Source organism: Carassius carassius, chromosome 39 (genome assembly GCF_963082965.1).
Source record: "Carassius carassius chromosome 39, fCarCar2.1, whole genome shotgun sequence".
In the NCBI taxonomy this organism is placed as follows: Eukaryota; Metazoa; Chordata; class Actinopteri; order Cypriniformes; family Cyprinidae; genus Carassius; species Carassius carassius.
In genome coordinates this window covers 19,797,741-19,823,867 of record NC_081793.1, presented here as the reverse complement: position 1 = coordinate 19,823,867, position 26,127 = coordinate 19,797,741, and the positions used below count along the sequence as shown (strand labels likewise).

Genomic DNA, 26,127 nt, shown 5'->3' with positions numbered 1-26,127 from the left:
CAATAGCAGTAAAAAGACATGCACACATATACACACGTAACATAATCATACAGATTTTATTTTAGAGATTTATGCAGCTATATAATGTTGCATGCTCGATGTGAACTTGCATCACCTAGCTTAACATGCATGCATGGAGCGTGTTCGAAGCACTGCAACATGGTCTACCAGCTACAGCTATGGGCTGGAATTCTGATATCTGAGAGCTGGGAGGTGCACCGGGAGCTGGAAAGCCTGAGAAACACTGCAGTCTGTCAGTCTTTTTAACTTGGGAAGGTCATTCACTACCACAAGCAAGACATTTATAATCCTACATACGCTTTCAGTTCAAATTAATTCTGTTATTTTGAACTGGAGATTGGAGAAATGGCTGTTGAAAATTCAGCTTTGCCATCATAGAAATATATTTACTACAAATATATTAAAATAGAAAATGGTTATTTTAAATTGTAATACTATTTCACAATACTCTAGTTTTTGATCAAATAAAAGCAGCCTTGGTGAGCATAAGAGACTTCTTTCAAAAACATCCTATTGACCCCAAACCTTTGAACCTAGTGTAGTATACCAGTCATAGCTAAAGGTGAAGTACATTACACATAATATGGTGGTTTATGTGTGTATCATCACTCCAGCACACAGCTGTAAGTCATCTGCAGTAGTGTTTCATCATTCTGCTGCTTTCAGTTAGCTCTGGGAATACTGATGAGCCTTGCTGTTCTGACATCTCTCTCCTTCAAAACCTACTTAAAACCCTCTTTCTTAAGGCAACACTTTGTCTTATTGTCCTTTTTCTTCTTTTTGATTTGTATCCTTTATCTGTTATTTTTTTTCTGTATTGTTTTTATTCCTCCTTAAAAGCATAGTTCAAAAAATTTGCATTCTGTCATCATTTACTGTACTGAGCCTCATGCTATTCCAAACTGGTATGACTTTCTTTTTTTCTGTGGAACACAAAACAAGATATTTTTAAGAATATTCAAAACTTTATTTTTCATAAAAAAAAGGAATGAAGCTGCTAAAAAAAAAAAAAAAAAAAAAAAAAAAAAAAAAAAATAATAATAATAATAATAAAAAAAACAGTATCATTATCATAAAAGCAGCCTATTCTTTAAGTCTTACCAATATGATAGTTTTGCATGAAAAACTACTTTTGTAATATATTTATAGTGCATTTTGGAGCTTAACCAGTCAAGAGTAGCCAGAATATTCTTTAAAATATCTCTTGAGTTTCATGGAAATATTTTGCTGAAATAAAGAACAAATGACCAAATTATGAAAGAACAGATAATAAAACAAATAATATAAAAGTTAGTATGAATTTAAAATTTTTTGATTTGAACTTTTTCTCTTTGAAATGTTCACAGGAGCTATACTGCAACAGAAGAGCTCAAGCTTTGTTTATCTCTTCTGCTTCTCAAACTGTTTTGTTGTTCCTCTACCAGCTGGAGCTGGGAGTGTTGAGAAGGGAGTTGCCCATTTGGCTCCTCTGCAGGGGAAACATCCCATGGACCTCTGCTGACTTGAACTATGAGGCAATGCAGCTGAAACTCATGATTTTACACAGATGTGTCCCCTCGCTCCTGGGTCTTCTCACCATGGCAACAAGGCCATGTAACAGTTTTCCAGTAAACAAACCGGAATGACAACATGTTCTACTTCTCTGTGTATAGCATCACAAGAAGCCAACACAGAAAACATAGAACACTGAACTCTGAAGAAAGGGGCCAAGAACAGTCCACGCCTCTGCTTCACCCAGATGGACGGGTGTGAACAGAAGACAGAGCCAGAGAGAGGGAGGGAGATGAAGAGAAAAAGAGAAAGTGCTTGGATAGATGCATATTGTTTGGATGCTGGTCCCATGCATGGGATGTTAATGTGCAGCTGACCATAGGTTGTTTATCCATCATAGCCAGCAAGACTTTATTGAACTAAAATACTGAAAAAATCCCAATCCCAGCTAAACTAGTGATCAGATAATCTAATCTACATCCCAATCTGGCTAAAACAACGTTCAGATGGTTTAGCTTGTCAGCCTGCTGCTTTCCTATCTTAAAACAGGCCAAACATTTGTCTCAAACCATCAAACCAGACCAGCCTAATTAGTGTAAAACCAGGTTAGTTGACCAAGCTGGTCACTGCATAATTCCAGAACAGACATTTTTACTGATCTTTTCAATAAGGGTGCTAGCATTTACAGTGTGTGTATGAATGCCAGTAGGAGTCATTTTCATCTGTAGTCAGTGACATAACCCTGTTTTGTATTGCCTGATTGTATTGTTGTGTATATCTTCTCTTCTAGTTGAGCTAAAACTCTCCACTCCACAAACCTGCCCAGTGAGGAAAGAGCCAGACAAGTGAATCTGACAAGATGCTGTTTGCTGAACAGAAAAACAGAAAAATCAAACCTTGTGAACAAAACTCAACAGTGTAAAAATAAAGAGAATACACCTAAAAGAAAAGAAAAATGAGTTCCTAGATAGCAATAAGATTGCTAATGTTGATAGAATGATCATTTCCCACACACTTATAATCTCATGTGCCTCTAGAAGTTAAGAAAAGATCAAAACTGTGCTCAGATTTAATACATATTATAAAATATTTGAAAGAAGTCATTCTCACCAATGCTGCATTAACTTGATCAAAATCGGTAAAATTTGAAAAATTACAAAATATTATTACAATTTTAAATGTTCTATTTTTATTATATTTAATATAATATATTTACTCCTGTAATTAATTCATTCCCCTTCATTTATTCCTCTAACAACAAAGCTGAGTTTCAGCAGCCATTACTCCAGTCTTCAGTGTCACATGATCCTTCAGAAATCATTTTAATATGCTGATTTGGTACTAGTGAAACATTTTTCATCATCTTCATCATCAGAGTTTAAAACATTTGTGCTACTTATCATTTTTTGAAGAAAATTTGATATATTTATTTTAGGAGTCTTTGCTGAATAAAACGTTTAAAAGAACAGCATTTATTTGAAACTTATATGTCTTTACTGTCACCTTTGATGAATTAAAATACAAGTATTAATTTATCATTATTTTTTTTTTACTGACACCAAACTTTTGAAAGTTTGAAAGTCTGCACTCAAAAGTCAGAACTCTTCACATTCACATTTTTCTGAAGCCAAATTATGTGAGCTATGCCATCCATATTCATTTTATAGCTCCATAGTCTTAATCTGTTAACTATTTCATTTTTTATTTGCATCTATTTTTATTTGTCTTAATAAAAAAACTTTGTAAGGTGTCATGACCTTCAAAAGAACAACCTCTGAACAACCTTTTCCTCTGGGTGTCTGGTATACTCTGGATATGCACGTGTGTGTGTGTGTGTGTGTGTGTGTGTGTGTGTGTGTGTGTGTGTGTGTGAGAGAGAGAGAGAGAGAGAGAGAGATAATGCAGGTCCAGCTGGAGCGGCCACCTTGTCATTTCTGAATAGCCTCATTAGACACTTATTGGATAGGTGTAATGAGATGTAATCTTCATTGTAGTTAAATAACTTCCACGGTTGACATAATGAAGCTGACAGCCAAGAGTAATCAAGCTAACACTGAGTAAAGTATCATGTGTGAGCGTCTTAGTACACAGAAAACAAACATCTTCATTCTAGTCATAACCAAACCTAAAATAACAGAGTTCCACAACAAATTTTTATAAGCATTATTTGGCCCCTCATCAAATCTGAATGGCCTCCTTGGCATGAGTGCGATGCTATCTGCAGAACAGTGGCATCTGTTGCTCTCAACATTACATTGAGATTCTACACATATCTGCTTGGATTTATATAGCCAGAGAGCTGGTTTTGATCTCCTGTGCTCACACATGCATAAGATTCCAGTGCACTTCCTTTCCACCATCTGTGGCTGCACAGATCCCCATAAACACAGCTAGTCTACTTGAGGGTACAAGTGCAAACAGACTGTGTATGCTAGAGCACTGATAAGAACAGAAACTAATAGGCTGCTGACAGGTCAGTTTTATCAGGATTACAAAGTTAGACCATGATAACCCAAATAGCAAAGAATAAGTTCTGAAGTATTTACACTCTGTTGATAAACACCACCTGTATGCTTATATTACAAGTTGCTCATGAAACCGACCAGAACACACATTGTGACATAACTGCAAAAATGTTTGTCAAGTGCTTTGAAAAAATAATAAAATTAGAAACCATCTCTGAAACAGTTTAGAAAACATTACCTCCGGCAGGCTGCTTGTGTGGCACCCCAGCCCTGCAACTTTACGGTTAAAATCACTTCTGTCACTTGGGATCTCTTGTTCAAGAGAACTCCTATATTCCCCTTCAGTTCCCCACGTTCTCCCTTTGACTTTTCTTGAGAATTTTCCTAAATTCCCCCCTCTCTATCTCACCGCTCTTCCACCCTATCAGAGGGGCCTGGCCACAAAGGGGCCGTCCCGTGTACAATAGCTAGGAGGGACCTTGGAATCCAGCCTATGGTGCTGCTTTGCTCTATTCCCAGTCGGCCGGTGTCAGTTCTAAAATGTTTGATGAATGGAGCAATGATGTAAGATCAGCCATGTTGTTGGATGTTGAGATGTTGAGATGTGTGTGTGGACATGGGTCAGACTAACGACTCCACTCTTAGGGGATCCAGATGTTTAGTGGGAGCGGAAGTGTAAGAATCTGGAACACTGACACATACTGACATGACTATAAAACACAGAACACTGAAAATCCACAAGAGACCATTTTTAATATCCGTAAGGCAAGAAACATCTCGTTGATATCTCAAAGGGGCCTTCTAGAAAACAATGGGACTAAATTGAGAGCAAATTAGGCCTCCTGCTTCTCAGATTTTTCTCCAGAGAAAATAGACTCATCAGGAAAAAACAATGTTTCAGACTGTGCTCAAATTTGTCAGGATAAGATGTTCTGTTGCAAATAAAAGTCAGAGATTTCAATCTGAACTCAAAGGTTTCTTGGTACTAAATAACTTCTAAATAGATTAACTTCAGCATTTCTTTTGCTTTATCCCAAATGTATTATTATGTGATTAGATTGTTCATGCTACCCCTATATATTTTAGAAGGCTATATAATAATGCTGCCTAAATTTTGCAACCACCTTTACATCATAAGCACAGCTTTGATACCTTAATATGCTCCCTATGCATGCAGTTCGATATTATTAGAAGCAGATGAGACATTCAGTCAATTTATGCATACTGGTTCCTCACCTCCAGAACTTTCCCTGTGATAAACCGATGACAGGCCTCACACTGCACGCCAAAATGTATCTGGTAGTCTTTCTCACAGTATGGAGAACCATCCCTTAAAAAGAGAGTAGGACAGCATGGGAGAGAACAGAGATTTATGTTTTTTCTGTATTCTATTTCATCTCAATGAATCAAGGATAAGAGCAAAAATTGAATGCTATTAGAAAAGAGGACAGATAAGAGAGGGGGAATTAGAGAGAGAGAGAGAGAGAGAGAGAGAGGTAGGCATGAGATGGTGAGAGATAAAAAATAATTAAGGCATAGCTCACTTGCTGATGTACTCCCCGCTCAGCACTTTCCCACAGGCCTTGCACTTGAAACAGCCGAGATGCCACTGGCTGTCCAAGGCCAGAAGAGCCTGACCGTTCTTTATATCCCTGCCACATCCTGCACAGTCTGCAAGAGAACACACACAGATGCACACCATCACACACACATACTGAACAGCAGCCAGAAAATGACATTTACATGACATTTTGGCATATTAATGAGAAACAGGAAGTTGGATGACAAATATTAAACAGCCATTTTTTTTTTAAAGCCAAAAATGTAGTTTGCAATCGCTATTCACAAGATATTTAATTTAACCCTTTTCCTATGATACACTGCAGTGTTATTTTAGTATTATTTAGATACTATTATAAAATGTATTAAAATTTTGAACTAGACTTTATTTTTATATTTGCAATTTTCATATAAATTTTAGTTAATATGTTATATGCTTTTGTCATTTTATTATAATTTTAAAAATATTGTTATTTTAAAATAAAATGTAAATAATTTATTTTTATTTCACTTTTAGTTTGATTCATTTCAGTACTTAAACTTTTTTCATACTGTATTTCTCCAGGTTTTTTTTTTAAGTTTAAGTTTTCCATCCAATATTCATAGTTCAACTTTATTTCAATTACCAAAAACTATTTTAAATAGTTTAGTTAGCAATAGGCTAATGATGACATATTGCAATGCGGACACAATGCAATTTAACTCATAATATGAATCATATATATATATATATATATATATATATATATATATATATATTGGGGTTAATTAGGTGTGCACAAACAATTCTCTCTCCACTAGATGTCAGTGCCAACTAAAAAAACTCCCTTAGTTTTTGAGACCTGTTGTTTTACAACAAACAGCACTGATTATTCAGGCTCTCAGAAGTAATTTCAAGCAACGCATATTGTATCCATTAAATTCATGCAGCGATCAATAGTGAATCATCATTATACTGCATTGCTAACTGAATCAGAGCTTACAGAACTATTTCTAAAAGCTGAGTGTCTTCTCTCCACAAGATGGAGCTTCTTTCTGGAGCAACACAAGGAAATTTAGTTAATACATGTGTAAGGTGTGTAAAAGGCTTAGGGATAAAAATAGCTCATGGTTGTCATCTTCTATTTATGTTCCCTGGCTGAAATCCCAAAAGCTTTTTTAAAAAGCAGGGATGGATGTGGAGGGGCGGGGAGGTCCCAGATGCTGCTGATGTTGCTTGAGGCACAATGGTAGCTAACCATTGACAGTGAGGGGGGTATATAATGCACCATGCTGCATCTAGCGCTCTAATGCATCATTTAAGCCTTCCCAATCTCTGCCAGCACTGTGTGTGTGTGTGTGTGTGTGTGTGTGTTTGTGGGTGTGTGTGTGTGTGTGTGTGTGTGTGTGTGTGTGTGTGAGTGTGTGCTAGAGACCCGCAGAGAATATGTGTGTGTGCAATGTGTGTCGAGAAAGAGAAGAAGGGAATGTTCAGAGAGATCTGTGTTCAGTCAATCCACCTGTCATGAGGATTATCTGAACTCTCAAACTCACACAGGTTTTTAGAAGTGTCATGCTGTAAAAGCTTTGTGGAGTTTGCCAAAGTAGCATTATCATGGCTTGAAACAATAAGTGCCTTCCAAAAAAACAAAACAAAGCACTTATCTAGACTAAACACTTTCATCAGCTTCAAATCATTTCCTGGGGCTCCTGAATGACAAATAATCAGCCAAGCACATAACACAAAGAGATATTCAGTATATGGCTCATTAAGTTCCTGTTTGTGTGTACATATGGATGTTTGCATATATAGGAGAAGAGGAGAAAGATAATTGAGAAAGAGAGAAAGGAAGACAGGAAAGAGAGACAGAAATAGGAAGTGCATGTACACATAGGCAGATTAAAATAAAATTCATGATTATGACTAAAATAGTGATACCATATTAGCAAATATTGAATTGTGCATGATAATTTTTCTTTTTTTAAATGTACATCAGGATAGCTTTTGATGTTATGTAACACGCATTTAAAGTTAACATGGTAAAAGAAAAAAAAGAATATTTTTCATACTGTACATTATAATGCTGTGATGTTTAAAAACACTTGTAGCACACTTATGTAGCATATTATAATTTATTTTATTACATTTGTTCAAAAGTTTGGAGTAGGAAATATTTGTGAATGTTTTTGAAAGAAGTCTCTTATGTTCACCAAAGCTGCATTTATTAGAAACAAAATTATAGTAAAAACAGCAATATTATGAAATTAATTTATGCTGAACTTGAGTTTATTTTTCATTTGATCCTCCAGAAATGTTCTAATATTATGGTTTGGTGCTCAAGTAGCATATTATTATCAATGCTGAAAACAGTTGTTCCGCTTAATATTTTTGTGGATACATGTTTTCTGAATTCCTTGATGAATAGAGAGTTAATATATATATATATATATATATATATATATATATATATATATGTTCTTGAATAAGTATAAAATCTTATTTTTGATCAGTAATGTGTGTGTGTGTGTGTGTGTGTGTATCCTGCACCTTTTTGCCACCCAAGCAAAAATAGCCAAACTTCACTAATACTTGGTCTACACAATGTTTTTTCAATCAACTCTATCCCATGATGCAATGCTTAGAATTACATGAATTCTCTCCTCTGCAACACAGCAGCTATTCATTGCTAAATTGCTCCTGTAATTGTCCATCACCTGATGTTGTTATGTAACAACGATTCCCTGCTTTATGACAATTTGAGTTTAATGACTAGAGCCATTAACTATAATAAGGAAATCCCAAGCCTCAGGAAATCAGCAAATTCTACACATATGGAGCCCTGACCTTTCAGCATCCATCAGTCTAGAATGTATCAGAAAGCAGAAGGCCAAAGAATATGAGTGAGAGCCCAGCAGGCACAAGGGTGCTCTGAGCTTTTCATTGGCTCTCTCATTCTCTGTGCATGTCTGCTTGACTCCTGGCGCCCCGCAGTTTAAATTACGCAAAGAGGACCCCTAATCTACCGAAGGAGGATGAAGAACTTCCTCAAAGTGAGATAAAAGAGTTCAAAGAGAGAAACATTTTAAGGAGATAAGTTTTTCCCTGGTTAAAAGCACAGGAATTGGTCTAAGCATACTGTCAACTCAAAGAAGCACGGATCCTTATTGAAACAATATATCAGGGTAAAAAAATACTTCCCTGTGTAAAAGCCATCATGGTGTTTGGGTGCTGTGGATGGTTGCCAAGGCATTCCTATGTTGATAACGTACAGCACATGTATTCTGACTGGTGTTAGCACTGCTTCATACTTGCCTAAGTGTTTGTGGTGGTTGTCAGGGTGTTGCTATGCGGTTTCAAATGAATTGAATTTCAAATTAACTGATTTTTAGAACATTGCTAATAAAGACTGGGGTGCACTTCTCAAGCTTTTAAGAATCTGTTTGAAATCTGTTCAAAACCTGTTTCTTTCTTCTGTTGAACATTGACATCCATAGTATCCCCCCTCCACAATAGTCAGTAGGGACCAGCAACTGTCTGGTTAACCGCATTCATACCCGTTCAACAGAAGAAAGAAACTCCTACAGGTTTGGAACAACTTGAGGGTGAGAAAATGATGACAGAACTTTCATTTTGGGTTGAACTACTCCTTTGAAAAAACTATAAATCCAGACATCAGATTGTCCAAAATGCATCACATCATGGTTCCTGATATTCCAAACAATGGATTTAGATGCTGAGGAAGCTAAAGCACATAGCTTATGATGGGATTGAGACACAGTGAGTTTCCAACTAACAACAATGACCTTGAGTCCTGAGCAGTATAAGACCTGTCTACACACAAATAAACTAAACAATCTAGCACATCTATAAAAGGGAATGATTGTGGCAAGCTGAAATCTGAGTAGGACACTAAAACTTAACCAATTAGCATAAACACAAGTGTTGACTCACTACTAGAGGCGCTGATGTCTTTGGGAGTTGGGGAAGTTGGCCGGATGCAACGCTGGCAGAGACAGTCTTTTCCATTAAACGTGACTCGATCACCAGCGGGAAATGGCCGTCTGGCAACAGAAAAAAGGATGCAAAGACATTTAGGCATTTACACTACCATTAAAAAGTTTGGGTTCAGTAATAAAAAAAAAAAAAAGTAATACTTTTGCATTCATTTGATCAAAAGTAACAATAATGGGGAAAAAAACATCTGATCCATTTTCTTTTGAACTTCCTTTATTCACCAAAGAATCCTGAAAAAAAATGTATCATGGTTTCTACAAAAATATTAAGCAGAATATTAGAATGATTTCTAAAGGACACTGAAGATTGAAGTAACGGTTGCTGAAAATTCAGCTTTGCCATCACAGGAATAAATTAAATTTTAAGATATATTCAAATAGAAAACTGTACTGTGTTGAAGAAGCTTTACAGTGTTAAATAGGAAAATGGCCAATTGACTTGTGTTAACAAGTCTGAAGCTAATTCAGCTTTTTCTTCACATTACAAAGATAAATCATACATGTTTTAATGCGGATGAAATGGGCTTGCTTCTGGTAAACTCTTACTTGCAAACAGTGCAGACGAAACATGTGGGATGGTAGGTCTTCCCAAGAGCAGTGACCACCTCTCCTTCAACAAAATCTCCACAGCCATTACAGCGAGTGCCATGTAGCCTCTGGTAGTCCAGCGTGCACAGGTACTCCCCGTTCTTCATGAAGAAACCACCTTGGGCCAGGTCACAACCGCACACTGAATGTCAATTCAAAAACAAAGAAATCAGAAATCAGAATAATTCGTTTAAATGAGATCTTACAGTACAAGACAGTCTTGAGTGAAATTTGAAACACACACAACCCGCTTCCAAATAAATGACACTTTCTGAGTTTTGAAAAACTACTCGGGAGTCACACTAGTGCATCTCTTTTGCACTGGGATTTACAGATTTTGGTTGCCAGCAAACATAAGGTCAGGGGGCTTATGCTCATCTTGGCCAATGTGTCTCAGGACAAATGCGTGTAAAGATAGAGTTTGGTATGCTGAAGATTTCCTGAGCTTTCAAGACTCTGGCACAAGCTCAGAAACTTTATATAGGTCTGCACGAATAGGTGTTTTAGGTCTGTGTCCTCTTGGCAAGCGTGTCTATGTGTAGTCCTGCCGTCACACATGCCAGATCTGTCTGAAAGCTCCTTGGCAGAAGAAGACTGATACTTAACAGCTTGTTTTATAGTCACATGATACCCCCTTCTCAACAAGCCCCCTTTTTTCTCACTTCCTCTTTGTCCTTCTTTCTCTCTCTATCTATTTTTCTCTGTCTATCCTATTACATTCCAACCTGTAAGTATAAAAGGGCCACAGTTTTTCACCATTTCAGATGAAAATATGGGCAAAATAGAGACGAAACAGCATATGATGCAGACCACATTCAATCTCCAGTTTTGGCACAACAGCTTGAAGTTCTACATATTTATATTATATCATTTAATATTTTAACAACATATTTGTCAGTTCAAGTTTTTTTAATAACTATTAGTTAGTTACTAGTTTATAACTTTACCAACTATTAATAGTCTTCTTTTTCTCATTTTATTTGTAAGTTATTTATTTTTTTTGTGTTTTTTTGTCACATTTTAATGCAAAAATAAAATAATTAATATATATATAAATATATATAAATATATATATATATATATATATATATATATATATATATATATATATATATATATATATATATACAGTGCAGACCAAAAGTTTGGACACACCTTCTCATTCAAAGAGTTTTTTATTTATTTTAATGACTATGAAAATTGTAGAGTCACACTGAAGGCATCAAGGGCTATTTGACCAAGAAGGAGAGTGATGGGGTCCTGCGCCAGATGACCTGGCCTCCACAGTCACCGGACCTGAACACAATCGAGATGGTTTAGGGGTGAGCTGGACCGCAGACTGAAGGCAAAAGGGCCAACAAGTGCTAAGCATCTCTCGGGGAACTCCTTCAAGACTGTTGGAAGACCATTTCAGGTGACTACCTCTTGAAGCTCATCAAGAGAATGCCAAGAGTGTGCAAAGCAGTAATCAAAGCAAAAGGTGGCTACTTTGAAGAACCTAGAATATGACATATTTTCAGTTGTTTCACACTTTTTTGTTATGTATATAATTCCATATATAATTCCACATGTGTTAATTCATAGTTTTTTCATAATTTAAATTTTTTTTTTCTTTCCCTCATCTTACCTCATCTTCCCTCTGGGCCCTGGTCTGGGCATCTCTGATTTATAGAAATAACAAACAACACAAAAATAGTACATATGCATACATCTCTAGTTAGTAAGTGGTGCAAATATTTTTTGATTGATAATATAGCTAAGGAGATTCATTCCCATCTTTGCCAAAAGGAATAAACTGACTTTCACATTAATATTTCAACACAAATCCAAAAGGTTATCTGTACTCCCATCTCCATAGCTGTTATTAAATCTTTTGCTTCATTGAATCTGTCTTCCATTTCTGGAAGATTAGGTCAATTTAGACAAATGTGATAAGCAGGTGGCTGTGAAACAGCAGTGATTAGCAGCAGAGAGAGAAAGAGTTGTGTTATAGTTGCAGCCAGTCCCCTCGCTTGTGTCTGGCATTTGGGTAACCTTCACTGACAGGGCACAAAATGCCAGGATGCCAGTTCAGAAAATGTCATACCCATTAATGTTGTTTCATGCACATCTTGTAACCACAGACCACAGGAACAAACTGCCACTACAATCCTGGACTGTCTGCAGTTATATTTCAAGTTGGTTGTCCCATCTTGAGACAACACCAAATCCACATTATAAAAAAAAAGAAAAAGAAAAAAAGGGCATCAGAGTAGTATACACACAGCACCACCTACTGGTCAAAACTAGTATTATTTGGTTTTAATTTGGTTTTATTCTTTATTTTAAAACATATTTTCTTAACATAAGAGAAGCAGTATTTACATGGACTGGAGTGACTGGGAGTTCAACTGTGCATGTTGTGAGCAATGGCGAAAGTGTAATGACACTCTCAGCTCCTCACACTTTCTAACTGCCTCCATCTGGATGGAGACAGAAAAAAATGATTCATATGAAATACTTGAAAGATTTAAGAAGAGTAGCACCATCTGATTCAACTCAAATGTGACTTTTTTTCAGTTCAGATTCAGTTTAGATACTATGACGCAAAAAGCATCAGAAACAAAGCCAAGTTGCAATCTGTACAGAGAACACCCCGGGTTTCCCATACAGTATGTATAGGGAGACATCAAACAAGCTTTCACAGACTTAATCAATATTTTAATGAGATTCCCAGCATGCTGCTTTCTCCCCTGCACTTTAGTGGATAGCACTCTTTCAGCATGGGTTTCTCTTCACTTTGTTTGAGACTCTTACATGACTTCTAGTTTCTCCTCATGGAGAGACATCTCACCCTCAAATATACCGTAACAGAAGTGGGATGTATAGACAAACAGTCTCTGTGAAGTTTTCACTCATCTTTTTAGTGTGGTGTGGTTTTATACTTCATTTTTATGAACTTAATCACTCTGTGAGATCAGCTAATAGAGCAGATAAAATGATTCCCAAACAAGAACCCTGGCTGGCATGAGGGGCCTCTTGGCACAGAGCATGGGACTATTTATTATCCATGTGAAACTACCAACAACTGTGTTATAACAACAAAGTACTACCATGTTGTAGGCCAAGCCTGTCCAGCATCATGACCGGAGATCTCAGGCTGAATATGTGGGAGAGCTTTAAAAGAATAGTTCAGCCAAAAAACTGCATTCATTAGAGAAGTAAAAATGTTATGTATTCATCTTCTCAATAAATCAGTTGATCTGGTTCACATGTTCATAAATAGGGGTGATCCAATACTTCATTCAGTGTTTTAATGCTCAGGCTGCAGTGGTTTCTCACACAAGGATATGGTATTTATTCAGGTGGCTTATGAATATCATATTGAAGAGTTGTAAGATATGCCTATGGTGACTAAAGTACTACTAAAAACTGTTTAAAAAATAAAATAAATAAAATTAACTTTTTTTCCACTAGGATGCATTAAATTGATTAAATCTGACAGAAAAAAATACCATAATTTCCCCAAATATTTCCACAAAAATTAAGCAGCACAACTGTTTTCAACATTAATAATAAGAAGAAAGCACCAAATCAGCCATTATTTGAAAGTACAATGATATTTTACAATATTACAGTTGTTACAGTTTGATCAAATAAATGAAGCTTTGGTGAGTAAAAGAGACATTTTTTAGAAACATATTTTCAAACTTTTGAATGACAGTTTTTAGGTAGTTCTGATTTTTACTGTTCTCACAAAAATAGATTGTGGTGGTACCATGGTAGAATCTTAAATGAGATTACTTGAGTCGCTTTCTCTGAAGATGAAAATCTGAGAAGCAGGACACTCAAGCAAAAGTATCTTTTAAATATCATTGCTGAGAAAAGTGATTCACTAAATAGGTGTAATTTGGGATTTTTTAAGTGTGACAGAAATATATCTGCAACATCATAGCCAGATGAAACACTCCCTAATCTAAGTCAATTTTTTAACACTTTTCAAAGTGAAACTGTTATGCTAAATCAATCATTCACAAACAGAGCATCCATTTTCTCAAGATAAAGTAAAAAATCTTGATTCATGGACATTCTTAGGATGACCTCAGGTTGGACTCCTCATTCATTCCTTTCCCAGCTGCATGCGTGAAGCCACAATATAACAGCTTTCGATCTGACATTACAGGGCTAGTTTCAGACACACATCACTGCACAACAGTTTGTGTTTTGTATCCAAGGCAACTTGCTGACTTAATGATAGGTTTTAGAGAGAGCAGTAAATTGTTTGTTGCTTTCACGATTGCTTACCGTGTTATGAGTTATAATGGCTTTTATGATTGTCCACTTTGGAGACTGACAGAGAAAAACTGGGTGAGAAATGTGTGTGGTTGCATAAACTAGGGAGGTAGTTTTACAACTGACAACTGTTTAGTTAATGGGAGAAGGAATGGAAGAAGCATACGTATGTGTGTGTGTGCGTGTGTGTGTGTGATACGTATGTGTGTGTGTGTGTGTGTGTGTGTGATACGTATGTGTGTGTGTGTGTGTGTGTGTGTGTGTGCAACATGGAGTCTAGCTGGTTGGTAATGTGTGTTTCTGACAGTGACAGGTGCCAGAAAAATCTTCTACACTATTTTAGTAAGGACTGTCTAAATTTCTCTGGCTCCACTTTTTTCTAAATAAAGAATATCATTAGCCCTTAGCACACAAATACCCGTATTTTCGGACTATAAGTCGCACCTGAGTATAAGTCGCATCAGTCCAAAAATACGTCATGATGAGGAAAAAAACATATATAAATCGCACTGGACTATAAGTCGCTTTTACTTAGAACCAAGAACCAAGAGAAAACATTACCGTCTACAGCCGCGAGAGGGCGCTCTATGTCTTCAGTGTAGACTACAGGAGCACTGAGCAGCATAGAGCGCCCTCTCGCGGCTGTAGACGGTAATGTTTTCTCTTGGTTCATTTCTCTTGGTTCATTTCTCTCGGTTCATGTCAAATTAATTTTGATAAATAAGTCGCACCTGACTATAAGTCGCAGGACCAGCCAAACTATGAAAAAAAGTGTGATTTATAGTAAGATTAAGGGGAAGTCGTGGCCTAATGGTTAGAGAGTCGGACTCCCAATCGAAATGTTGTGGGTTCGAGTCCCGGGCCGGCAGGAATTGTGGGTGGGGGGAGTGCATGTACAGTTCTCTCTCCACCTTCAATACCACGACTTGGGTGCCCTTGAGCAAGGCATTGAACCCCCAACTGCTCCCCGGGCGCTGCAGCATAAATGGCTGCCCACTGCTCCGGGTGTGTGCTCACAGTGTGTGTGTGTGTTCACTGCTCTGTGTGTGTGCATTTCGGATGGGTTAAATGCAGAGCACAAATTCTGAGTATGGGTCACCATACTTGGCTGAATGTCACTTCACTATTCACTATTATAGGAAAATACGGTACACAAAAAAACTATATAAAATAATCCAAATTAAATGCAAATTAAGATCTATTGTCATCCACAAGCATCCTGTCAGTTACCATAAAAAATATTGGTAACATTTTAGTTTAGGGACTGATTCTCACTATTAACGAGTTCCTTATTAGGATGCATATTACTAGCATTATAAGTTTATTAGCACTTATAAATCACATATTAATGCCTTATTCTGAATAACTATATATTTCGATCCCTTAATCCTACACCATACCTAACCTTAACACCTTACTAACTATTAATAAGCAGCAAATTATACGTTTATTGATGCAAAAGTTGTAGTGAATGGTTAATATTGAGAATTGGTCCCCAAACTAAAGTGCAACCAAATTTTTTTATCAGTATGTAAACAATTAGCACATACCTTAGTTTGTAAAAACTAACTAACTTACAACAAAAAAACACTGCTGACAGCAATGCACTTCCATTTGAAGTCTATGAGGTGATTTTACTACAGAGTCTGAAGCAGAAATGTTGAGCTTAGTTTTATATATGTATATATATATATATATATATATATATATATATATATATATATATATATATATATATATATATATATATATCATTCACCTTAATTTGTTCCAAACATCTAGAAGTTTCTTTCTTCTGCTCAGCATGAAATAAGATATTTTGAATAACGTGGGTAACCTAAAGTTTGCTGGTCCCCATTGAGTTCCATAGTATGGAAAAATTAGTGATTCAGTTTCCTCTTATTTAATAGGAACAATTTATTAGTTTAAGTAACACGATCTGGTTCTCACAGAGAAAAATTCATAAAACGAAAACAATGAAAACAGCAGTAACTTCATCAAAACACCTCCTCCTATAAATAAAAGGCTCAAATACTTGTGAAACAATTCTGTTGCTTTGAGGTCAACCCGTGACATCATCTTCTTGGCTGTGAGAATGACAGCCTGAAATGACATGTTCAGGCACGTAACCCTTGACCCCGAGGGGCGTCTGCCACTCCTCATTAATGCAAACTTACAGCTGTGGAGTGACTGGCACACACACAAGCACACATGTTCACGGACAGACTGGCAGTCTCTGCAGAGGTGTGTGTGGACCCCTCCTCTGCCGTTTTATCCTCCCAGTGGGGATCAGCAGAGCTATTTCCAGCGTTGCAGCGCTTTAACAGCTCCCGGAGACTATGCCTGAAATAGCACACACAGGCTCGCAGACTGACACAGCATTCACACACAGAGCGAGAGAAAGAGAGGCAAAGAGAACGTGCAGAAAGACGGGGTGAGACGTGGACAGGAATATAATGTGATCACCGTAGAGAAGGGGGAGCGGAGCTGGAGATGTCGACTGCACATGCTCACTCTAGCAGTCAAAGTGAGCCTGCTTAGAGTGAACAAATGAAACTAATAGAGCACAGCAAGGCTCATTAGCTTACAACTGAGCTGTAGAGCACTGCATTTTCTCTTGCCAGAGTTCAGGTATCGGCATGTCACCCCAGCTGAAGCACTCCTGCCAGGTATCCACAGAGAAAGTAACATCAGGCCTTATGCAATAGTCTGAATCCTGATTACTAGGAATGGAGCTGATTGACCAGAAATACGGGAGATTCATTAGATTATGGATTCCTTGTAAGTGGACTACAAGTCACCGGTCTGCTTAACCTGAGCCCTTGTCCTGCCCTCCTCTGTGTTTAAGAAATAGACCACTAGTGAAGACTAATAGTCTTACTCGTTCTATTTTTGACAATCTAGGAAAGATGAGGATTAATATATGTTAATGCCCAAGCATCCATGCTGGACAACTGGACAACAATGAAACTCTGAGTATATATAATGGTACTTAATGTTTTCAGTATTCATTTATTACTCACATGGTACTCAAAAAGTAAAGTGTGGTCCAAAAGATTGAATGTTACTATTTCACATTTTAATAATTGAATACAAAATTGGAAATACAAATGGAAAATTGCTTTGCAGAACCATTTGAATTCAGCAATCAAAATAAATTTCAGAATATATTTGGTATGTGATGTGACATTCAGCCATTTATGCTGCAGTACCCGGGGAGCAGTTGGGGGTTCGGTGCCTTGCTCAAGGGCACCTCAGTCGTGGTATTGCCGACCCGGGACTCAAACCCACAACCATAGGGTTAGGAGTCAAACTCTCTAACCACTAGGCCATGCCTTCCCCTCATGTGTAGCTTTGTATCATTTGAATACAAATGCATATATGTTACTGTTAAACGTATGTTACATAAAATTGATGTGGAAATTTTAACACTGAGTAAAAATTTTAAAATAATAAATAATATTTTATAATAATAAAATTTGACTCATCAGGGGCATAACAATTTAAGTGAAAAGTTCATGAACTGAACAATCAACAAGAATTTCAGAATACATTTGGTTTTTCCAGCTTTTGCTTTAATGGCTGCACCACTTGAGCTGCATGAAAAATCTGATGATTACGTTCTCCAGTATCATCATCTTGAGCTTGGAAGCAAGAATATCTGACCGTCTGTACAAAGAGTCACATTACCAGTTTAATAGTAGAAATAGTCAGAATCTGGACTTACCGTCCGCACTGCCATTTTGTGACTGAGAAAATCTGATCTGTTTGTTGTCATCAGTATCCAGTGTCTCTGCATTGGTTGCTATAGTAAAGATGTAAGTGTCTGCTCATACGCCCATCATGACATCTCACTGCAGGGCTGAACTCACAAAGCGCTCGAGACAATGTGAGAGACGTTATTGTGATTCAAAATCACAGATTTGTTCTTAAACTAAAATAAATATAATAAATATAAATATAATATAATATATAAAAAAATATGTATATATAATAAATAAAATGATTGAGCAGACTGACACCAATTCAAATACTGAAATTCGCAAACTGGCGGAAAGAAAGAAAGAAACCTCATATAGTCCTTCATCTTAGTGATGACAGGGCACTCTCATTTATAACCTTGTTTGAGGTGACTAATTAGTGACTAATGAGGAGCTACAAGTGGAGTGAACTGCTCAGGTGAGATTAAAGAAAACCCGGAAAGACCTCAGCTTCTGAGGGCTGTTTAAAGGATTGTTGGGAATAGGAGCTTATTGACGCACTGATATTTATTGTCAAGACCCCTCATACAACGATTTTACATCCAGATGCAGACACCTGATACCATGGCTGCCATGCCAATGACATTCAAACGGCTGAAGACAGCATTATCTATCAACAAATGCTGCACATTAATCAAGAATACAAAAACGGACAGTTGTTCTTTGAGTGCTATCTTACATGTATTCAAAGGCAAATTGAGCAATTGAGCTCTCGCTGAGGTTTCCAGAAGGAAATGAGTTGTCTGCTCTTTGTGATTGGCAACAAGCCACCACATAAACCTTACATTCTCTTATATAACCTGAGGGCCAATCAATATGGAGTGTAAAGAATGAAAATAAGCTTTTAGAGAAACAGCCAAAAACACTTCAACTAAATAAAGAATGTCTGAGCTTCATGTACAACCACAATAGGCCTAAATAAAAACATGTGATGACAAACTCAAACTAATTCCTGCCAAAGCTGTCTGTCTATATCATTTCAAGAAAGACTCAACAAGCAAATTCAGTCCGATTTTCCATAATTCCTGCCAAATGATGTCGGTAAAACAGGCATGAACACAGAAGACTGGACAAGGAATGAGTGGCCCATTTAATTCAATTACTGTGGTAGTGTGGCATGATACAGCTTTGGACTAACTTTGGTTTCATTCATCAAGTAATGAAGTTCTAGGTTCCTATCTACTCAACCCCACAAGCCATCTGCTTTATCAGAGCCAGCTTTGTTCATATTATCCTTCGGTCACATTTTTGACTTGGTTGAAGCAATGACTAAATTTAATTAAATTACTTCCACAATGACGCACTGGCTTAAGTGGAATTTGGTGCCATTATATTCAATCGTCATTCTTGACCTAAGAAATGAGCTGCCAGACGTTTTCACAATTGCAAATAGATTAAGGTGTTCTAACAGCCACTGTGTAGTAAATACATCTTACCTTTGCATGTGAAACATTTTATATGGAAGTGCTTGGATTGCACCCGGAGAACCTCCCCCTTGCATGGCTCCCCACACTTATAGCACTGGATGACCAGTTTTCCTGGAGGATGGTGCGGTTCCTGAGGATGGGCCACTGTCAAGGAACACAGAGACATGGATAAGTAAAGACTTCTGTTTTGGAAGTAGCATACACTGTTACACAGATAAAGAGGATAGGATTATTTCATTAATGAGCTTCAAACCCACAACAATGCATTCACAGAGAGTAATACAATTAAAGGTCCCGTTCTTTGTGATCCCATGTTTTAAACATTAGTTAGTGTGTAATGTTGTTGTTAGAGTATAAAAAATATCTGTAAAATTCTAAAGCTCAAAGTTCAATGCCAAGCGAGATATTTTATTGAACAGAATTCGCTTACAAAAAACGACCTGTTTGGACTACATCCCTCTAGTTCCTGCAGCAATGACATCACTAAAACAGTTTTTTGACTAACCTCCGTCCACAGGAATAAACAAAAAAGGGGGCGTGATCTTGTTGTGCTCCGACGGAGAAGAGGAAGAGCTACGTTTGTGTTTGTCACCATGTCGTCGAAATGCTGTTATTTTCATCTCGGACTCCAATCATCTTTGTTTGGCCTTCCCAGGGACGCTGTACTTGGAGATTAATGATTACAATTTATGTTTAACTCGGTTCCCGAAAATTCCCGAAAATGTGCAGCACATTTTGGTGAGGACAGCTTGCTGAGGACAGCTTCCTCATTCTCAATCAGTTTAATGCCGGATTCACACAAAGATTATTCTTGAAAGACGGAGCAGTTCCCTCTTTGTCTGGAGAAAGCGTTGTTTATGGACCACAACCGGTAAGTGTATTTTATTATTTAAGTTGGTGCGTTTAACAGTTTCTGTAACTTATTAAAACAAGGAGCGACGCTGTTTAGCTTTGTTAACTAGATTTTAGGGCTGTGCAAAAAAATCGAATGCGATTTTCATGCGCATCTCGTCAGTAAAATCGCTCCTGTGATTATAAGTACATCTCCAGCACATGCTCCTGCCCACTTGCTTCTCAAAACTAGCCCAATCGCGTTTCTAGGAGGGCAGCGCGCGCTCAGCTGCTGTCGAATCACAACACAGGAACCGCTGGCCCAATCAGAACTCGTTACGTATTTCTGAAGGAGGGACTTTATAGAACAAGGAAGTCATCAGCCCATTTTTATGACAGTGAAAACAGCGGCATACAGATAGGTGAATTGTGTGAAAAATACTGTTTTTTTACACGCGAAACATGAACACATGATATATTGCACACTGTAAACACAATCAAAGCTTCAAAAAAGCACGAAAAACGGGACCTTTAAATCATGTTAAATTACAACAGTTTTAATATGGCTTGTAATGTCCTACTACTTTTTGACAAAGCAAATGGTATGGTTATACAAAATTTAAACCTTAATTGTTTTGATAATTGGTTGCACTGTTCCCGCATTTAAGCACTGCTGCTATTTCCATAGTTCACTTTCATTAAAAAGCAATAAATATGCATGTAAATCCAGAAACAAACCTCAAATATCCTTCATTTCATAATGCTTGTAACTGGCTAGAAATTGTTTCAGCAGGCCAATGTCTGCACTTTGGGTGCTATCACACAGTGTGTGGGATTGAGAGGAGTGTTAGTAGGTGTTGGGATTTTTTTATTTTTTGAGTGATCAGCAGGACAAGCTGGCTGTCACGCAGTGATTATTTATCACAGCCACACGGAGAGGTGCTCACACTCGCTTTGTTTAAATAGCTGTACTGCTCATCACAAAGGTCATTTAGAGTCAGTACAGTTGCATAATGAATCATGTCATCAGTCATTTTTGCTTTGCCATTTACTAACTTAAACACACAAAGAATAATTCACCCAAAATCATTAAAATTTTTCAGTTTTGGGTGTGCACTATTTTTTTTTAAACATAAACACCACTATAAGCAGACATTAAAACTAAAGTACACTCTTCAGTTGTTTATAATCTTGATAATTACATGCCCTTAAGGAGAGCAGACGTTGCACAGACAGAAATAATGAATGAGTTGTGTGTTGGGGCTCACAATACTTCAGTCAGTTCCTCTCAGTATCTGTGTTTGTGTGATGAGTTTCATTTAAGGCCTTCCCGTGACATATTTGTTCAAGGTCATCAGGCCAAGATGGGGTCCACTCAAAGCTGCTGTTCTAAACCTGGCGGCACTCAAATACTAAAGTTAATTCAAACGAAAAGAACTGAACCTGTCAGAGTGGCTTCTCATTAGCGTGACTATGAATCTTTCCTCTTATTCACGCTATCCTTCCTCCTTTCCACATTTACTGCTCTTAAAATCACAGGGACCTGTACTCTCCTTCTCTCTCTCTCCTGAATGACACCTCTTCACTTTATATCTCTCTCCCTATTGGAGAGTTAACGCATGCCTCTCTAATCTAATCGTTGGCCACTTGAAAGGCTTGTGCAAGATTAACATAAAGAATCTCACTCCCACCATCACTGGCTGTTCCTTATCAGGTCATGTGCTTACATAACATTGCCACCCAAAAGCGTCTCCTTAAACTACTCTGGAGTCCTAATCATCTATTTTCATTAAGCTCCTATTAAATTAATTAAAAACCTGTTTTCAATAACTAATATCATTTTATACATGTATACACTACAAAATAATTACTATTTTTATCAGTTTTTGAATTATTAGATTTTTTTAGAATAGAAAAATTGTTCACATTTGTTACAAGTACATATTTGAATTTAAACGTCACATGAACAGCCAGTCGGTAAAAAAAATAAAAAGAATTAAGCCTCGCAAACCTCTTGATTCCCAGCTTAATTTGAATTTGATATAACAGAAAAATGACTCCCAGTTCAGTGAGGGCATCAGTTGTTAAGTCTGATCTGTTCACTGACTGAGTGAATCTGATTGAAACAGCTAAATTACAAGGAAACTTGCATTAAAAAGAATAATTTCTAAGAGTCATCTGCAAGGCTTGTATAGTGTTCTTTGCTGCATAAGAAACACTGCCACCCAATCTAAAGTCATGGTCATGCTAGACTTTGAGTGTGCAAAATTTCTACAGACACCACCACCGCACACTAACAATCTGCAAATGACAATCTGATGAAAGTACATAAAGTACAAAGTTTGAATGTAAATAAAAATAGCTCATATTTTATTCGCAGTATGGGAGCTCTGACATGCCGTATTAAGTAAAAAATTGGACAACATCCTTTATTTTTTCTCTGCTGAAGTTGTTGTGGATGACAGGAATTCCCTTTTGTCTGGGCGAGTTGGTGAGCAAGCCACTAATCATTAACGACAAGATTCTGGCAGGGTTTTTTGCTCAAGAATGTTTCTATCGGCACTTGAAACTTCTCAATATAGCCCCCTCCACCCGAAACAGCTGTTGCTATAGCAACCAGCTCTACCAGGGCGCCAACAGTATGACACCGGGAGCTCGTACGATTGAACCCCATAGTGAAGCTGCAATGCTGACAGACTACAGCAAGCCAAGATTGAACTGTTTCTTGTTTCAGATAGGCTAAACTAGGAGAGTTTCCTGACACATGCTGTAACTCATACAACAGCTCACACTGTAGCTATATTAAGCAGACAAACAAAAGGCAGATTTGGACACCGCTACAGTATGTGTTCTCTTCATTCAGCCAAATGCAGAGTATGCTACCTCTACTCTGTCACGCTCGACGCAGATGTGAGGGAATGTGGGCAGGTGGTGAAGAACAGCACAGCTAAACACTGTAACACAAACACTATGAGCATCATTCATGAAAAATGCGCAAGACATATTTATATGTAAATTGTCAAAATAAAATCCTTAAATTGTTGCACGAAAACAATGGTTTTATGAACATTACACAGAAATGTGATTACCTAGTTTCTCATGGATAAGATCTACAGTATAATGTAAGAACATGCTGAATGGTATGAACAAAATCTTATATCAACATCATGCTACATTAAAAGAAATAATGGATATTTATTTTGAGATTTGTTTACACGATTACATTGAATCGTATTAAATTATTAGAGTTTTTTAAAGATTAATTTTAAATTGATCTTAAAAGCAATCTGAATGTAAAAACAGGGGCGATGAGCATGCATAAATACATTTCTTATACAATGTTTAAATAAAAACAATATTGTGAAATATTTTGACAATTTTATTTATTGCTGTGATGCAAAGCTGAATGTTCAGCAGCCATTACTCCAGTCTTCAGTGTCACATGATCCTCCAGAAATCATTCTAATATGCTGATTTGGTGCTTAAGAAATTTGTTATATTATTATATTGGAAACAGATGTGCTGCTTAATATTTTTTGTGAAAATATGATATATTTTTATATTTATGACATTTTACAACCAATTTAAAACAATCACTTTTGATAAACTTAATGCCTCCTTGGATTAATGTATTTTAAAAAAATCGAACTAACCCTAAACTGTTGAATGCTACTGTATATTCAATAAACAGCTTCAGAATATGTATTACTTGAGTTTTAAAATACTCAAAGCAGTAGATCTAATAAGTGAAGTGACATTCAGCCAAGTATGGTGACCCATACTCAGAATTTGTGCTCTGCATTTAACCCATCCGAAGTGCACACACACAGAGCAGTGAACACACACACACACTGTGAGCACACACCCAGAGCAGTGGGCAGCCATTTATGCTGCGGCGCCCGGGGAGCAGTTGGGGGTTCAGTGCTTGCTCAAGGGCACCTAAGTCGTGGTATTGAAGGTGGAGAGAGAACTGTACCTGCCCGCCCGAGACTCGAACTCACAACCTTTCGATTGTGAGTCTGATTCGCTAACCACTAGGCCACGACTTCCCAGTATTTATAATCCCCTAATATAAATACTATATATACCCAGATCTACTGCTGCACAAAAACAACTGAAAACACTGACCCGTGGTGATTTCATGTGCACTATCTGTCCATTAACACACACAGATCCACATGAACACATTTAAAAAGCTTACGATGGTGTTAAGTAGAGTTTAACACTAAATCATTGCAGGCTGTGTAACTGGAGAGGGTTATTCAATCCTGAGGCAAAAGTGTCTTTTGAGTTGAACTGGCATTCTGACATTCAGACTGTGTGCATGTTTGTGTGTGAGTCTTTGTGGGGAGTTTTACTCCTCACCACTGCCTCCAGCAGCCATTTTCAAACTACACATACAGATATAATAAGTTCCTCCTCAAGTCAGACCATGAAGATCTAAATGTCTTTTGGTCTAAAAGATTTTTTCACCTCTGCCAATTTTAGTAGAGTTTAGCAATGTTAGTATTAGTCTCAGTATAAGCTCACCTCTCAACTCAATACCTGACCCCTACTGACCTTTTGCACTCTGGCCAAGTAAAAACGACTGGTCAGGACTTCCGGTATAGCCATGAAGGCGTGAGGTCGAAGGAAGAAGGGCTCCCGACCTACATTTTCAAACTAAACTTGTTACACACCATTTAGCGTCAGTCATTTTTGATATACGCGTTAGAACATTGCTTGGTGAATTATGAGTCACACTAAGCAGAAGCAACCGCACCCCTCAGCCCCACCGACCACGAGAGCTAATGCTAGCATTGCCGGTAAGTTAGCAACCATGGCCGCTACCTCTAATCTCGAAAAACAGGCCATGACGGAAACTTCTGAATCTGTCTCCATGGACCAGTTGATCTCTGAATTAACTAAACAGCGCATCAGTATCAGGGAAGACATTTCTGACTTGATTCGGGAATCTATTGGTCCTTTACAAAGCTCTGTAAATGCACTGAGAGAGACTGTGGATGGCTTTCAAAGCCGTTTGGTCGCGACAGAATCCCTGGTTGGGGAGAATTTTGAAAAACTGACAGTGGCCGAAAACACAATAAAAACTTTGCAAGCGCAGAACACATCTCTCATTGACCGCATTGAAGATTTGGAGAATAGATCGCGAAGGGCAAACCTGAGGATTGTGAACATTCCAGAAGGGAGCGAAAACGGTCAAGATCCTGTTACGTTCATTTCTGAGATGCTGCTAGAGGTGACGGGCACGGAGGTCTTCGACAAGCCACCAGCACTTGAGAGAGCGCATCGATCACCCGGTCAAAAGCCAGCTGATGGCCGTAAACCACGTCCATTTGTGGTGTGCTTTCACAGGTTTCAAGAAAAGGAGCAATTACTGCGATGGTCAAGGCGGCATGAGGCGAAATACAAGGGGAATCCAGTCAGAATCTACCCAGATCTCAGCGCTATGCTGTCAAGGAAACGCGCGTCTTTCAACGGCATTAAGCAGTCACTCTATCAGAAGAGCATTCGATTTCAATTGCTCTACCCGGCTCGTCTGAGAGTGACTTTTAATGAAGAAACTTTCATATTCAACACACCGGAGGAGGCGAAACAGTTCTACGATCAACGCATCAATGTTTAGGATTTCCTGGATTTTTTATTTAATTATTTTCTTACGCTCAAGGTCTCCCTTTTGAGCGAAGGATGACGGATAATTATTTGATTTTTCTTGAG

The 26,127-nt window shown here is 37.6% G+C and overlaps 1 protein-coding gene across 1 annotated transcript in view; it reads right to left on the bottom strand.

Annotated features, from left to right (window-relative positions):
- The window catches only part of LOC132121572 (actin-binding LIM protein 1-like), a 66,516-nt gene that overhangs the window by 28,757 nt on the left and 11,632 nt on the right, over window positions 1–26,127 (bottom strand). Inside the window, exons 2-6 of the mRNA XM_059531096.1 lie at window positions 19,588–19,722; window positions 10,077–10,260; window positions 9,469–9,578; window positions 5,522–5,648; window positions 5,214–5,307 (exon numbers count right to left, since the gene is read on the bottom strand). Of these exons, the coding sequence (XP_059387079.1) occupies window positions 5,214–5,307; window positions 5,522–5,648; window positions 9,469–9,578; window positions 10,077–10,260; window positions 19,588–19,722 (650 nt within the window). The remainder of the gene's footprint in view (window positions 1–5,213; window positions 5,308–5,521; window positions 5,649–9,468; window positions 9,579–10,076; window positions 10,261–19,587; window positions 19,723–26,127) is intronic.